This window comes from Lynx rufus, unplaced genomic scaffold (genome assembly GCF_022079265.1).
Source record: "Lynx rufus isolate CCGP_SWC_20201006 ecotype Redwood Valley unplaced genomic scaffold, mLynRuf1.p SCAF_28, whole genome shotgun sequence".
In the NCBI taxonomy this organism is placed as follows: Eukaryota; Metazoa; Chordata; class Mammalia; order Carnivora; family Felidae; genus Lynx; species Lynx rufus.
Genome location: NW_025814843.1, coordinates 7,153,558 through 7,166,847, shown reverse-complemented (window position 1 = coordinate 7,166,847; position 13,290 = coordinate 7,153,558). Strand labels below are relative to the sequence as shown.

At 47.1% G+C, this 13,290-nt stretch overlaps 1 protein-coding gene across 1 annotated transcript in view; it reads left to right on the top strand.

Annotated features, from left to right (window-relative positions):
* The window catches only part of DNAH9 (dynein axonemal heavy chain 9), a 340,134-nt gene that overhangs the window by 104,345 nt on the left and 222,499 nt on the right, over window positions 1–13,290 (top strand). The window contains exons 27-28 of the mRNA XM_047089868.1: window positions 7,078–7,234; window positions 12,834–12,938. Coding sequence (XP_046945824.1) covers window positions 7,078–7,234; window positions 12,834–12,938 — 262 coding nt within the window. The remainder of the gene's footprint in view (window positions 1–7,077; window positions 7,235–12,833; window positions 12,939–13,290) is intronic.

The following is a 13,290-nucleotide window of genomic DNA, read 5'->3' as shown; positions in this document are numbered from 1 at the left end:
CCTGGGTGGCTCAGTTGGTTAAGTGTCCGACTTCAGCTCAGGTCATGATCTCACAGTTTGTGAGTTCGAGCCCCGCATTGGGTTCTGTGCTGTCAGCACGGAGCCTGGAGCCTGCTTCGGATTCTGTCTCCCCCTCTCTCTCTGCCCCTCCCCTGCTTGTGCTCTCTTTCTCTCTCTCTCTCAAAAATAAATAAACATTAAAAAAAATTTAAATAAAAGTTTTGTTGCTATACGAGGTTTTTCCATTATATATATGTTTTAAAACAATTTGATTGAGGTTTCTTTTATGTGTCAAAAATTTGTCCCCATTCCAAATGTACCGCTTAATGATTTCCAGTAACTTGACCATGTGGTATAACCATCACCATAAATCAGTTATACAACATTTTTAACCTCCTCAATGAGATCCCTCATGCCCATTTATATACCCATTCCCACCCCCAGCCCCAGCCAACCACTGAGCTACTTTCTGTGTCTCTAAATTTGGCTTATTCCAGCCACTTCTTGTAAATGGAGCCATAAAACTTGTCCCTAGTGTCTGGCTTTTTCATTTTACACAGAGTGGGGGGGTTTGTCCATGATAGAGCACGTGGCAGTAGTCTATTGCTTTTTCTTACTGACTAATATCCCATGTTATAGACAGGACACATTTTATCTATCCAGTCACCTATTGATGGACACTTAGGTTATTTCCAGTTTGGGGCTGTCACAAACAATGTCGCTGTGAACCTTTGCGTGCAAGTCCTTGTGTAGACGTTAAGTTTTCATTTCTCTTGGGCCGATACTCAGGAGGGGAGTTGCTTGGTGGTACGAGATCTTTATGTTGAACTTTCTGGAAAACGGGCAAACTGTTTTCCAAAGTGGCTGAATCATTTTACATCCCACCCCACCACCCCCCCCCCACAGTAGACGGGGGTTCTCATCTCTCCACAGCCTTGATAACTTTATTATTGTCTGTCTTGTGTATTACAGCCGTCCAAGGGGGTGTGAAGTAGGATCTCATCTGAGTTTTAATTGCGATTTCCCTAATAATGCTGTTGAGTGTCTTTTCTTGTGCTCATTAGCCATTTGTCGATCTCCTCGGTGTCATCCCGTTCATGTCCTTTGCCTCCCGTTTGATCCGTTTGTCATCTCGCTGAGTTGTGAGAAGCCTTTGTATATTCTGGTTTTATGGGACATGTGTTTGCAAGTATTGTATCCCCATCTGCCGCTTCCCTTTTTACTTTCCGAACGGTGTCTTTTGAGGCGCAAAAGTGTTTAATTTGTGTGAGGTCCAATCTGTCAAGCTTTTCTTTTTGGACCATGCTTTAGGTGTCGTAGCTAAGAAATCTTTGCTTAATTCCACTGTGTCTCTGCCTTTTCACTTGTGTATAGAATGAAACTCACCTTTATGAAGTTATCTCTTATTCTGCCCATCTACTGCCCTATATTAGAAAAATTCTGAGAACTTTAGTCTTGATTCTCTTGACTTTTCTAAGTCACTACTAGAATTTCCAAACGTATCTGAGACATAAATATGAAGCATAATTAGACCTACTCAGGCTTCGTTACTAGGCACGCTGTTATTTTTGTTCCAGAGATCGTGTGTCAGTCATTGCTGTGTGTTCTGTCATATTTTGAGAAAGACATTTACCAAGTCGTGGGGGCAAAGAGAAAGATGAGCACTGGGTGACGGACAATCTCATAACCAAATGGCATAAGCAACAGATCTTAGAATCGGGGCCATGTATGCTGAAGACAACATTCGTATTTAAACATTAAAATGTTATGGGGTACCTGGGTGGCTCAGCCAGTTAAGCGTCCAACTTCAGCTCAGGTCACGATCTCACTGTTTGTGAGTTCGAGCCCCGTGTCGGGCTGTGTGCTCACAGCTCGGAGCCTGGAGCCTGCTTCGCATTCTGTGTCTCCCTTGCAAGTGCTTGGAAGGTTAACTTACATTTATCCTTCCTAAATTTTACCCTGTGGGATCTACCCCTATCATTTTCGACTGTTAGGATTATTTTGAATTCAGTCTATGTTGCATGTAATCGATCATTTCTTAATCCAAGTTACTGATAAAAATATTGACTGTCATGGACCCGAGTCCTGCTGGTCACGCTAGAGGGACCCCCTGCTGGGGAGATATTGTTGCGATCCGTGTTCATTCTTATGAATAATCATCATCCATGTTATGATTGTTGAACCGTGTGGTAGGTAGAATTCTAAGGATGATCCCCATGATCTTTTCCCCTGTATGATCTCCTCCCCTTTGAGTATGGGTGAAAACTATACATATGATCATGTCATTCCCATGATAATGCTTTGCTTTATAGCAAGAGGGAAATAATTCAAGTGGACCCAATGTCATCATGTGAGACCTTGAAAGTAGAGTTCTCTCCTGGCCGAAGACAGAAGGGCGAACCAGAGAGATCTGAACGTGAGACAAACTTGACACACTGTTGTTGATTTTGAAGGTAGAGGGAGCCATATGCAAAGATGATAGAAAGGCCCAGAGGAGCTGAGCTATCCCCTGGCCAACAGTAACCGATGAGGACCTCAGTCTTCCAACTGGTAGGAACTTAATTCAACCAAGAACTCGAGTGAACTAGGAAGCAGATTCTTCCCCAGAGTGTCCAGATAAGAGTGCAGCCAACAGTTACCTTGATTGTGGTCTTTGAGACCCTCCAGAGAGGATCCACCTGGACCTCTGACCTAAAAGAGTAAGAGAATGAGTGAGTGTTGTTTTAAGCCACTTCGTTTACGGTAATTTCTTACATGGCAGGAGAAAAACGAGTACAAAACAACTATAAAGATTTCACCAACTCTAAGATGACTCAGAGCACATTTCCAGGATAGCTTCAGGCTACTTATAGCTGCAATCGAGATGCAGGGTCCTTGACAGTTTCTTTAATCTGCCAATTGAATAACTGTATTGAAACAGAAAAGCTATATTTCATATATTTTTCACCTTAAAAAAATAATACCTTAAACATGGATCGGCCTTCTTTTCAAGGCACCTTCCCATCTCTTGTCTCCTCTTATCCTCACGGAAGCCTCCTGAGGGGCGAGAAGACCAAAGCCTATGGGAGTCATTTGCGCAAAGAGAACAAGACTGACTTCCGCTTGATATTTGGAAAGCCTTTCAAGCAATTGCAACGGGCACACTGTGGAAGGAGCTGCCTTCTGAAATCATAAACCCTGCCTCGCTGGAGGAAAAGGCTTATGTAGCCCTCCTGGAAGGATTTAATTAATGGGAAAGAGCCTGGCTTGGTTAAAAGGCCAAACCTCTGAGGTCCGTCCCAGAACAAAAGGGTCTGTCTTCCCAGGAACGACCAGACTAAATCGATCCGTATCCGTGTTGGGGCCAGCTGGCCAGGCAAGAGCGCCTCTTGGAGGAGTCCTTGCCGTTCTCACAATTGCCATTGGCTCGACCCAGCGAGCTTACTGAATTCCTTGGTGCAAAGCCCAAGACTGTGGGATGGATTCCAGTGACCGCTTCTGTTAAGGCACCAAGGTTTCCTTCCCTGGCTGAGTTGCGCCAACACTTTGTACTAGAGGCAACGTAGGAACCCTATTTGACTCCAGAGCCCTCGCCTGAGACCTCGATCGCCTGATCCGCCCACCTCAGTGGAAAGCAGCTGCAGACTGAAGCGACTGGCTTCATGTTGACAGAGATGGACAGGCTGACGAGACCCCAGATGGAACTTTAGAGCAGGAGCGGGTATCCCTAAGGCCTAGGACAGCCGGATGGCCCATGACCCAAGCAAAATGGCGACCCTTATGTGGAAGAGGGAGGCACTGTTTTCCGTTTGGTTTACTCATGGCCCAAGCCTAAGCTACACTGTCCCTGCCTTAGTTATTATTAGCCTTAGCCCAGCTTCCCTTCCCGAAGCTCAGTCTTCCCATCTGTAAAATAGGGATTGGATTAGTTGATCTCAGAAACACCTTCGAGCTCTAGAGTTCTGTTACTATGGGGAGAAAAATATTTTTTTTGGTGGGGGGAGGGCCCTCCCCCTACCCCCTACCCCCAAGTGCTGCTTCTGGAGATCATCAGAAGCTCAGCAGTAGATACTCTAGAAGAGATTGACACCCGGCTCCAAGGGTTTCTTTCCAGAGATTCTTGAGTTTTCTGTGCGAATTCTATTTCTGCAAACCCTGGTGTTTCTGGACTCCTGGACTCCTCGAGAGCCCTGCAGCTCTATGGAGAAGAGGCCTGGGTCCCCCTCTGGCCGGCAGAGGAGGCTGCCGTGGACAGATCAGGGGTGGGAGAGAGTGGGGAGGTGAGTTGGCCGGAGGCCGGGGAGTCTGCCAGTCTGGGCAGCTGCCTTTCCTCCTGGGAGGTTCAGGGCTGCAACAGCCCCTGGAAAGTTCTAGAAGAAGCTGAGGCTCAGGTGGGTAGAAGGCACCGGGGCCAATCTGGAGTCAGAACTCAGCCCCTGAGAGCAGGTATGGCCTCTGTTAGGACTCAGCTAGGAGTGTCTGAGAGAGGAGAGCAGCACCCTGGGGGAGCCCAGCTCACCAGCCCTGAAATGCAGCCCATCAGTTGAGCCAACACCTGCCCTCACACGGGAAAACTGCCGGTGGAATAGCAGGTCCCCACACCTGTCCTGTCCACCTGGGGATCTGCCTTCCTGAGTGTCACGTGCAAAGGCTGAAATATATCTGGGAATTTTGCACTCAATTAAAGGAGAATTCAGGGGGCAGCTGGGTGGCTCAGTTGGTTAAGGATCCGATTTTGGCTCAGGTCACGATCCCACAGTTCCGTGAGTTCGAGCCCCGCATCGGGCTCTGCACTGACAGCGCGGAGCCTGCTTGGGATTCCCTCTCTCTCCCTCTCTCTCTCTGCACGCCCCCCATCACAGTTTCTCTGTCTCTCTCAAAATACATAAACTTAGAGAATTCAGGAACTCGCTCCGTCTTTCCAAAGCCATTTTGGTGTCGGTGGAGACGCAGTCGCCATCTGGCCCAAAGAGTGTTTACCTGGAACCACCGGTGAACTCTAGACATCAGATTCCAAAACAGAATTCATCTTGGAGGCCCCCTTGGGTGGCCCCTTCTGGTCCAACCTGCAGGTGGAGAGCCTATGTTATTAATTTTCTAGGTATCAAGAAGTGAGGCTAGTGGCACGTTTTTTAATGGCTTTATTGAGGTATAATTTACATGCGTTACAGTTCACCCATTACAAGGGTACAATTCAGTGACGGTTAGTACTTTGTAGAGTTGTGCAACCATTACCATCATCCAGTTTCAGACTTTGCCATCACCGTGTTTGTGATAATACCCTCTAGTTCGATCCATGTTGTTGCAAATGGCAAGATTTCATTCTTTTTTTTCACCACCACGTCATATTCCATTGTGTATGTGTATGTGTGTATACATATGTATATATATACCACATCTTCTTTATTCATAAGTTGGGGAACACTTGGGTTCTTTCCATAATTTGGCTATTGTTGATGGCGCTGCTATAAACATTGGGTTACACGTGTCCTTCAAATCAGCATTTTTGTATCCTTTGAATAAATACGTAGTAGTGCGATTCCTGGGTCGTAGGGTAGTTCTGTTTTTAATTTTTTGAGGAACCTCCATGCTGTTTTCCAGAGTGGCTATACCAGTTTGCATTCCCACCAATAGTGAAAGAGGGTTCCCCTTTCTCCGCACCCTTGCCAACATCTGTTGTTGCCTGAGTTGTTAACGTGAGCCGTTCTGACAGGTGTGAGGGGTGTCTCATTGTGGTTTTGATTTGTACTCCCCTGATGATGAGTGACGTTGAGCATTTTCTCATGTGTCTGTTGACCATCTGGATATTTTCTTTGGAAAAGTGTCTGTTCGTGTCTTCTTCCCATTTCTTCACTGGATTGTTTGTCTTTTGGGTGCTGAGTTTGGTAAGTTCTTGATAGATTTTGGATACCAACCCTTTATCCAATATGTCATTTGCCCGTATTTTCTCCCATTCCGTTGGTTGCCTTTCGTTTTGATGATTGTTTCCTTCGCCGTGCAGAAGCTTTTTATCTTGATCAGGTCCCAATAGTGCATTTTTGCCTTTATTTCCGTTGCCTCTGGAGATATGTCAAATAAGTTGCTGTAATGCACGTGTGTTTTAAAAAGTACCAGAAGCAAGCCTAATGCTTGTTTTTATTTTATTATCATTAGGAAAGATAGTCAAAGGAGGATTAAACAGATGGAATGACTGATGGCTTCATTCATGAATTTGCTTCATAAATAATTATTCAGGGTCTCTATGTGGCCAGAGCCGTTTCTGGAGATGAAACCACGAGTAGGACATAGCCCCACCTTCACGTGTCTTATGAAGATTGTATGAACGACGTGTGTGGTATATGTTGGACGCCGACGTGCAGGACAGTGGGGGAGGACCTCAGCTGAGGGACATGTACTCACTCCCCCCAGTGCTGAGGGGTCTGGGGATACTTAGCCTGGGAGCTAATGTCAAATATGAGCCCCAAGGGATGAGTGGCCACCACTAGGCTACTAACGACCATGTTGAGGAAGGACACGACTCAGGTAGACTGGAAGGGCGGGGGGCTGGGTGGGGGAAGGAGAGAGAGACGAGCACAGTCCTCGTGTGTCTGAGTGTCCTCATCCATTTGAGCTGCTATAACAAGATACAATACACTAATCTCATTCCTGAGGCTCCTCCTTCACGAGCTAATCGCCTTCTGAAGGCCCCACCTCCCAATTCCGTAGTCTTGGGGGGTTAGGATTTTACTGTAGGAGCTGGGGAGGTGGGGCACACAAACCTTCAAGACAGAGCACGAGCAAGTGAGAACAGCTGTACGTGAAGGCACCTTAGAGTGTTGGGGCTGAAGGAGACACGAGAAATGGGCAATGAGCTAGAAAACTGAGCAGGGGCAAGCTCAGGGAGGGAGAATCACGATCAGAGGATTCTTCAGAGAGTGCTCCCCACAGTGCTGTGGGGAGCAGTTGGCAGTGGGGGCTCTGGCTTTCCTTTTATGGAGGCTGTTGGCCGCCATGTTCCAGAGCCTCAGCTCTAGCTCCCTAGGACCCAGCAGGGCCCAAGCCGTGGGCCGGGCCACCTGGGGCCCTGAGAATGACCGACACGCCCCCATGTTTTGACAGATGCTACATCACCCTCACTCAGTCTCTGCACCTGACCATGAGCGGAGCTCCGGCAGGACCCGCGGGCACAGGCAAGACGGAGACCACCAAGGACCTGGGCCGAGCACTGGGCGTCATGGTGTACGTGTTCAACTGCTCAGAGCAGATGGACTACAAGGTAAGGCCCGGCTGGGTGGGGGTGCCTGGGGACCGGGGGGCAGGCCACACTGGGGACCAGGCTCATCCATGCCACCCTGGCCCGGCTCAGAGGCCCGGCCCTGGAGGGCTCTGCTGGCTGCATCCCAGGAGACCTGAGGATCTCTGACCCCTGGAGCTGGTTGACCTCTCCATAAGCCGATAGGCTTCCACTGATGAACTTTGCAGCCATAGGTGGGTTATTTCACGTGAGGCTCTTCATTTTGTGACCCGTACAATGGAGAAGCTGAACATATAGCTGAAGACTTAAGTTCACTGTTTGACCTAGAACCACAGAGAAGCTCACAAGGGGCTACCATAAAATTTTCACATGAAAGTCATACTTGTGCTTTTCTGGAAAAGTGGGCATTTCCTCAGAATTTCTACAAGGGCAGGTGTGACTTCTTTTTTTTTTTCATTTTATTTTATTTTTATGTTTTTATTTGATTTTTGAAAGAGAGAGAGTGTGAGTGCAAGCAGGGGAGGGGCAGAGAGAGAGGAAGACACAGAATCCGAAGCGGGTCCCTGGCTCTGAGCCATCAGCACAGAGCCCGATGCAGGACTCGAACCCACAGACCGTGAGATCATGACCTGAGCCAAAGTCGGACACTTAACTGACTGAGCCCCCCCGGGTGCCCCAGGCAGGTGTGACTTCTGAAGTCAGACTCGATTAACCTCCATTCCTAATCAATGATTCGATGCTCACAACGGACAAATGCAAGGGTAATGGTCTTCACTCAGGCGCTCAGCATCGTCTTCTCAAATATATTCCAAGTCCTGTGTCATAGAGAAAAGCAAGAGAAAACGACAGGCTTATAGGTCACTTCTTAGGTAGAAATATTCTGCTTACAACCAGATTTCCTATAGATGCTCTTTATAAAAAAAAAAATGGAATAAGATTCTCACTTTTTCATTATTTTTATTTTGTTTTCCTGTATTATTTTTTGTAAACTGTCTTACATCCCTTTTGCAACAGGATGGCACGTAAATAAATTTATAGCGGGGGAAAAAATAAAACAATTGCATTAAGTAGATTAAATATTTATACATAGAAATCACGGTATGATGGGTACAAAGTAAATTTAATTTAAAAATAATTTTAGAGACTTCACGGGAACATATAGAACTCCAAACGAGATTCATCAGCTGTAACTTTAATAATTTCTCTCGTACATAAAATTTTGCTGTGCAAAGAGTTGCAGCAGCCAAAAAGCACCATGTTTTTTTTCCCCGGGAAGCAAACAAAAATGAGGATTCAGACCCCAAAACAGCTGTCTTCCCCATATTTCACTGGGTCTAAATTTTAGCATGATTGCTCTTACTGCTGGACACATTACAGTGATAGTTCTCTTTAAGCCAGGCTGAAAGAAGAAAGGTTTTCTATTTCTTTTTTTGAATTGTTTTTTCTAACGTTTGAGAGACAGAGTGTGAGTGGGAGAGGGGCAGAGAGAGAGGGAGACACAGAATCCGAAGTGGGGCTCCAGGCTCCGAGCTGTCAGCACAGAGCTCGACGCGGGGCTCGAACCCACGAACTGTGAGATTGTGACCTGAGCCGAAGTCAGACGCTTAAGCCAACTGAGCCACCAGGCGCCCCCCAAAGTTTTTTTTTTCTATTCAAACAAACTCAACCTTTAAGAATTATTTTAAGTTTCTAGATTGTTCTCTAGTTGAGCAAAGGCAGCATTGCCACCCAAGAGGATATTTCATTTAGATGTGGAAGACCTGGTGAATTTTGATTGAAGAAAATCAAAATATCTTCAAAGTTATGCCTGACATGTCAAGCAGGAATAGAGGAGTTCGCCCCATGGGCCAGAGGTCACCGAGGCCATCTTACCCAATTCTTCCAACACTTACTACTGAACTCTGACCCCAGCAATTTCTCTGAGAGTACAGGATGAGAGGAGCGGTCTATCCATCGTTTGTCTGGACTGTGCAAAGCTCTGGCAAGTCTAGCCTAGATCGGAGGAAGCACTGATCGGAAGAAGAACAATGGGTATAGCTGTAGTGAAACACACTAGAAGGATAGCGGTCCCTTCCTAGGCACCAAATGTCCTTTGTAACCAACGGCATCACTGCACTGTTTGCAAACCTCCTCTTCCCTTTGTTGTCCAGTCCTTGAGAATTATTTTCATCACAAAGCACTCTCCAGCAGCCAATTTATTGAGTATCGCCATTGCTCAGCAAGCATTGTGCATCATGAGAAGATGGATGGATGGATGGATGGATGGATGGATACATAGATGATATAAATAGACATAGGTGAGAGATGAGAAAGAGAGAGAGATGAGAGCATGATGGATAGGTGATAGATAAATGATGGATAGATACAGAGACAGACAAAGTATAACCCAGTCTACCTGGAAAGACAAGAAAGATACGTGAAATAATTAGGGGAGATACCAAAGAGCACGTAGAATGTGTGTTTTAAGATCTCTAATCCCTGGACGACTTCAGAGACAGGGAAGAGTACAGGGCACGCTGGTCGGGAACATCCTGGAGGATGTGAGACCGAAGGCTGTTTAAGGTTTGGGTGTTGCCAAACAGGGTGTGTGCCATTTTAACACCGCCTAGCCTATGAAAACATCAAGGGTAAAGACATGACCAAGTTCTCTGTGCATCCCATTCTTCCCCTACTCCTTGCTCTGACCTCTCCCCTGACCTGTCCTCACAGGGCATGGCTCGGATGATGGAGAAGATGGAACGGGGGTCAGGAAGAGCCTTCTGGCCCTTCCCCAGATGTCATTCCAAAGGGTCATTCATGAAACTCACAACAACTCCGTATCTCCAGGGAAAAGCTAGCAATAAATACGGAGTAGCAGCCGAGTGCCCGAGAGGGAACAGAAAATAGGAGAGAGGGGTTCAACAAGAAGCCGGGGCCGGGGGGGGGGGGGTGGACATAAAGCCAAGGAGAGAACATGACCCTGAAGTGGTGGCCATCAGGAAGACCCTGCAGGCTTCAGAAATCAAGGCGGGGCATGATGAAAACGAATGGCATCTGAGGATGACTCCTGGGTAGCAAGACAAGTGGAGGCAGAACGGGACTGGAAGGAGGAAGATTTTTTGCTGAGAAACTTGCAGTTGTTCAAACCAGGGATGGTCGGCAGCCAGACATCAGGGTAGCATAAGTGGAAAAGAAAAAAGGAGAGACTTCAAAGAATGGAATGATACCTAGTGAACGTGGGGAGGGGTGGGTGGTGAAACGGGGTGGGGTTGGGGTAAAGAGGAGAGATGGGCTGTAGTCGGGGACCCCCACAATTCCCCTTGCCTTCTCAATGCCACACAGAGGCATTGGGTCATAGGGCAGACACAACAACAGTGTGGAGACTAGTGGAAAAGGCAAAGTTACTGCTCCCCTCTCTTTAGTTCTGGTTGAAAAACCCATAAGCCTGGCTACATTTTCTGGAAAACATCGCGACATTAATGCTAAGACGTTCTTTATTTTCTGGCCACGGTACTTTCCCCCTTGATCTCAATTCAAAGATGCTATTGCTGAAGCAGCAAATGTAGTTTTAAAAAAATTTTTTTAATGTTTCTTTATTTTTGAGAGAGAGAGAGAGAGAGAGCACAAGCAGGGGAGGAGCAGAGAGAGAGGGAGACACAGAATCTGAAGCAGGCTCCAGGCTCTGGGCCATCAGCACAGAGCCCGATGCAGGGCTCAAACCCATGAACCATGAGATCATGACCTGAGCTGAAGTCGGACGCTTAACTGACTGAGCCACCCAGGCGCCCCTTCTTCCCTCCTTTTCGAAGGCTGCCTCACATCCAGCCTAGCTTGTGTGATATTAGGCTGGTTCTCCTAAAATGTTGATTTAACCATGCTTTGCTCCAAAATTCCACGGCCCCTTGGAATAATTCAAGGCTTTCCCTAACCATGGCCTCTTTTGTGATTCAACTTTCTTTTCTTTTTTAAGTCTATTTGAGAGAGAGCGCGTGGGAGGGGCAGAGAGAGAGGGAGAGAGCGAGAACCCTAAGCAGGCTCCACACTGCTAAGTGCAGAGCCCGATGCAGGCCTCGAACTCGCAAACCATGAGATCGTGACCAAAGCGGAAACCAAGAGTCAGATGGGACACCCACCTGACAGAGCTACCCAGGCGCCCTTGTAATTCAATTTCCCAGCCAAGATGGCACCTTTATTTTTCTCTAGACGTATCATGATTTTGGTCATCCTTTGACCATAATAATTACTTCTAGAAAGCCCTTGGCCCTTCCTTACTTTACCCTCTTCCATTCTGCCTACACGGATGCTAATAAGAGCATTCCCAGGGTATGAAGATCCCATATAGGCTCTGTGAGATACCAACACTTCAGGTCTCCTGACTTCCCTTCTTCTCTTTTGTCCACCACATGTTTCCCAGCGTGCATCCCGAGAAAACCAGGGTTTCCCATGAGGAAAACAAAAAATCCTGCTCATAAAACAGACACTGACCGAATTCCGTTGCACAGGACTTCTCAGTGCTCCCCTTAAAATCCTAACATCTGTTGTAAATCGGCAACAACAGAGGGTTACAGAATGTGGCGTTTCCTAAACTTGATCGACCCAAACGCCTTGGCTTCAGGGAGCGTCTCCCAGATGCGGCATTCCATGAGATAAACTTGGGCGAAAGAGGTCGTGATGCTGTCTGAAATTTACCTCTTTCGGCCAAACGGATCTCTGGAGAGCACGCTGACCCGCTCCTCTGAACAACGAAACGTCTGTGTCTTCTACTGTCCATCGGAACCACTGCTCACATGGCAATTTACCCACTCTGGCTGTATGATTTCTGTCCACAACCTAACTGGAAGTCCTTAGAGGGACTGAGCCCTTCAGTGACTAGTGTGCAAGCTGTGCTCACAGCTGACGGTCAGCGAGTGCTCGCTATGGGGGAGACGAGTGGGACTTGGCCACTCTTTGCATTTTCCCAGGGCTTTGGTGATGTCTCCTTGACAGTGGCCTTGAGAGTGTCTCCCTGTAACCTTCCCCTTTGTGTTGCTTCCTGGTTTACTGGTTCACACTGAACGCCCAGGAGGTTTTTATTTTCAGGACAGATGATAGGCCATCTCCCCTTTGAAATTCTTTTCTTGCTCTCATTTGAAAAGATTTACCTGCCACTCAATTTTCTATAGATCTTATCACGTCCCCCGTCTGTCCCCAGCTTCCTATCACGCTGGGAAGCCTGGGTGTTTGGGCACGGATCTCAAGATACAGATAGAAACTTTTTTTTTTTTATCAGTGTGTGCCAAAGGCGGAGTGGAAGGCTTTTTTTGTCTATATGGTGCAAAAAAAAAAAAAAATAATAATAATAATATTTTATTCATTTCCTGGGATTTTGAAAGCTCCAGAATCAACAGTAACGCAAGCCTGATGACATTTTGAAGGGATTTGGGTCCAAGTGTCTTGAAAAGGTTCTATTTGATCCCGTGACTTACGTTGGCACCCATAGCCGTCAAAAACGTAATTGCCCTTGAAACTTTAATATGAGTTTCAAGCCAGCGGTCATTAGGGGACTGGAAGTATCTATAACAAAAAGGATGGAAACTGACTTAGATGTGTAACGATGAACCCAGTGCTGATAGTGATTTAATCTTTGTACATTTCATTGCAGTCTTGTGGCAACATCTACAAAGGCCTCGCTCAGACCGGTGCCTGGGGCTGTTTTGATGAGTTTAATCGAATCTCTGTGGAGGTCTTATCAGTGGTGGCCGTGCAGGTATGGGGGTCGGGAGTAGGTGGGAGGCCATGGGCTTGTTGCCAGCACCGTGAAAGTCGACATCTTCTTGCTTTCAACCCTGCTCGTCCACTTCCGTGTCCCCTTCCCCCCTTGCATTTCACGTCCCTTCCTTCCTCTGCCCTCTAAGACAGACGCTGGTGCAGGATATCGGCGTCCTGTGGGTCCCTACCAAGGTGAGCCCATTTATTGGCCATGGGACTCCATTTCCTTCTCTGTAACATGTCCCCTCTGCTTCACGGGGGTGAGGAGAGGAACAAACAAGATGGCGGAGCCCAGCTCTTTGGAAAGGCCATGGACTTTGGGAATGTCTTCCATTTTGTCACTGAGTCTG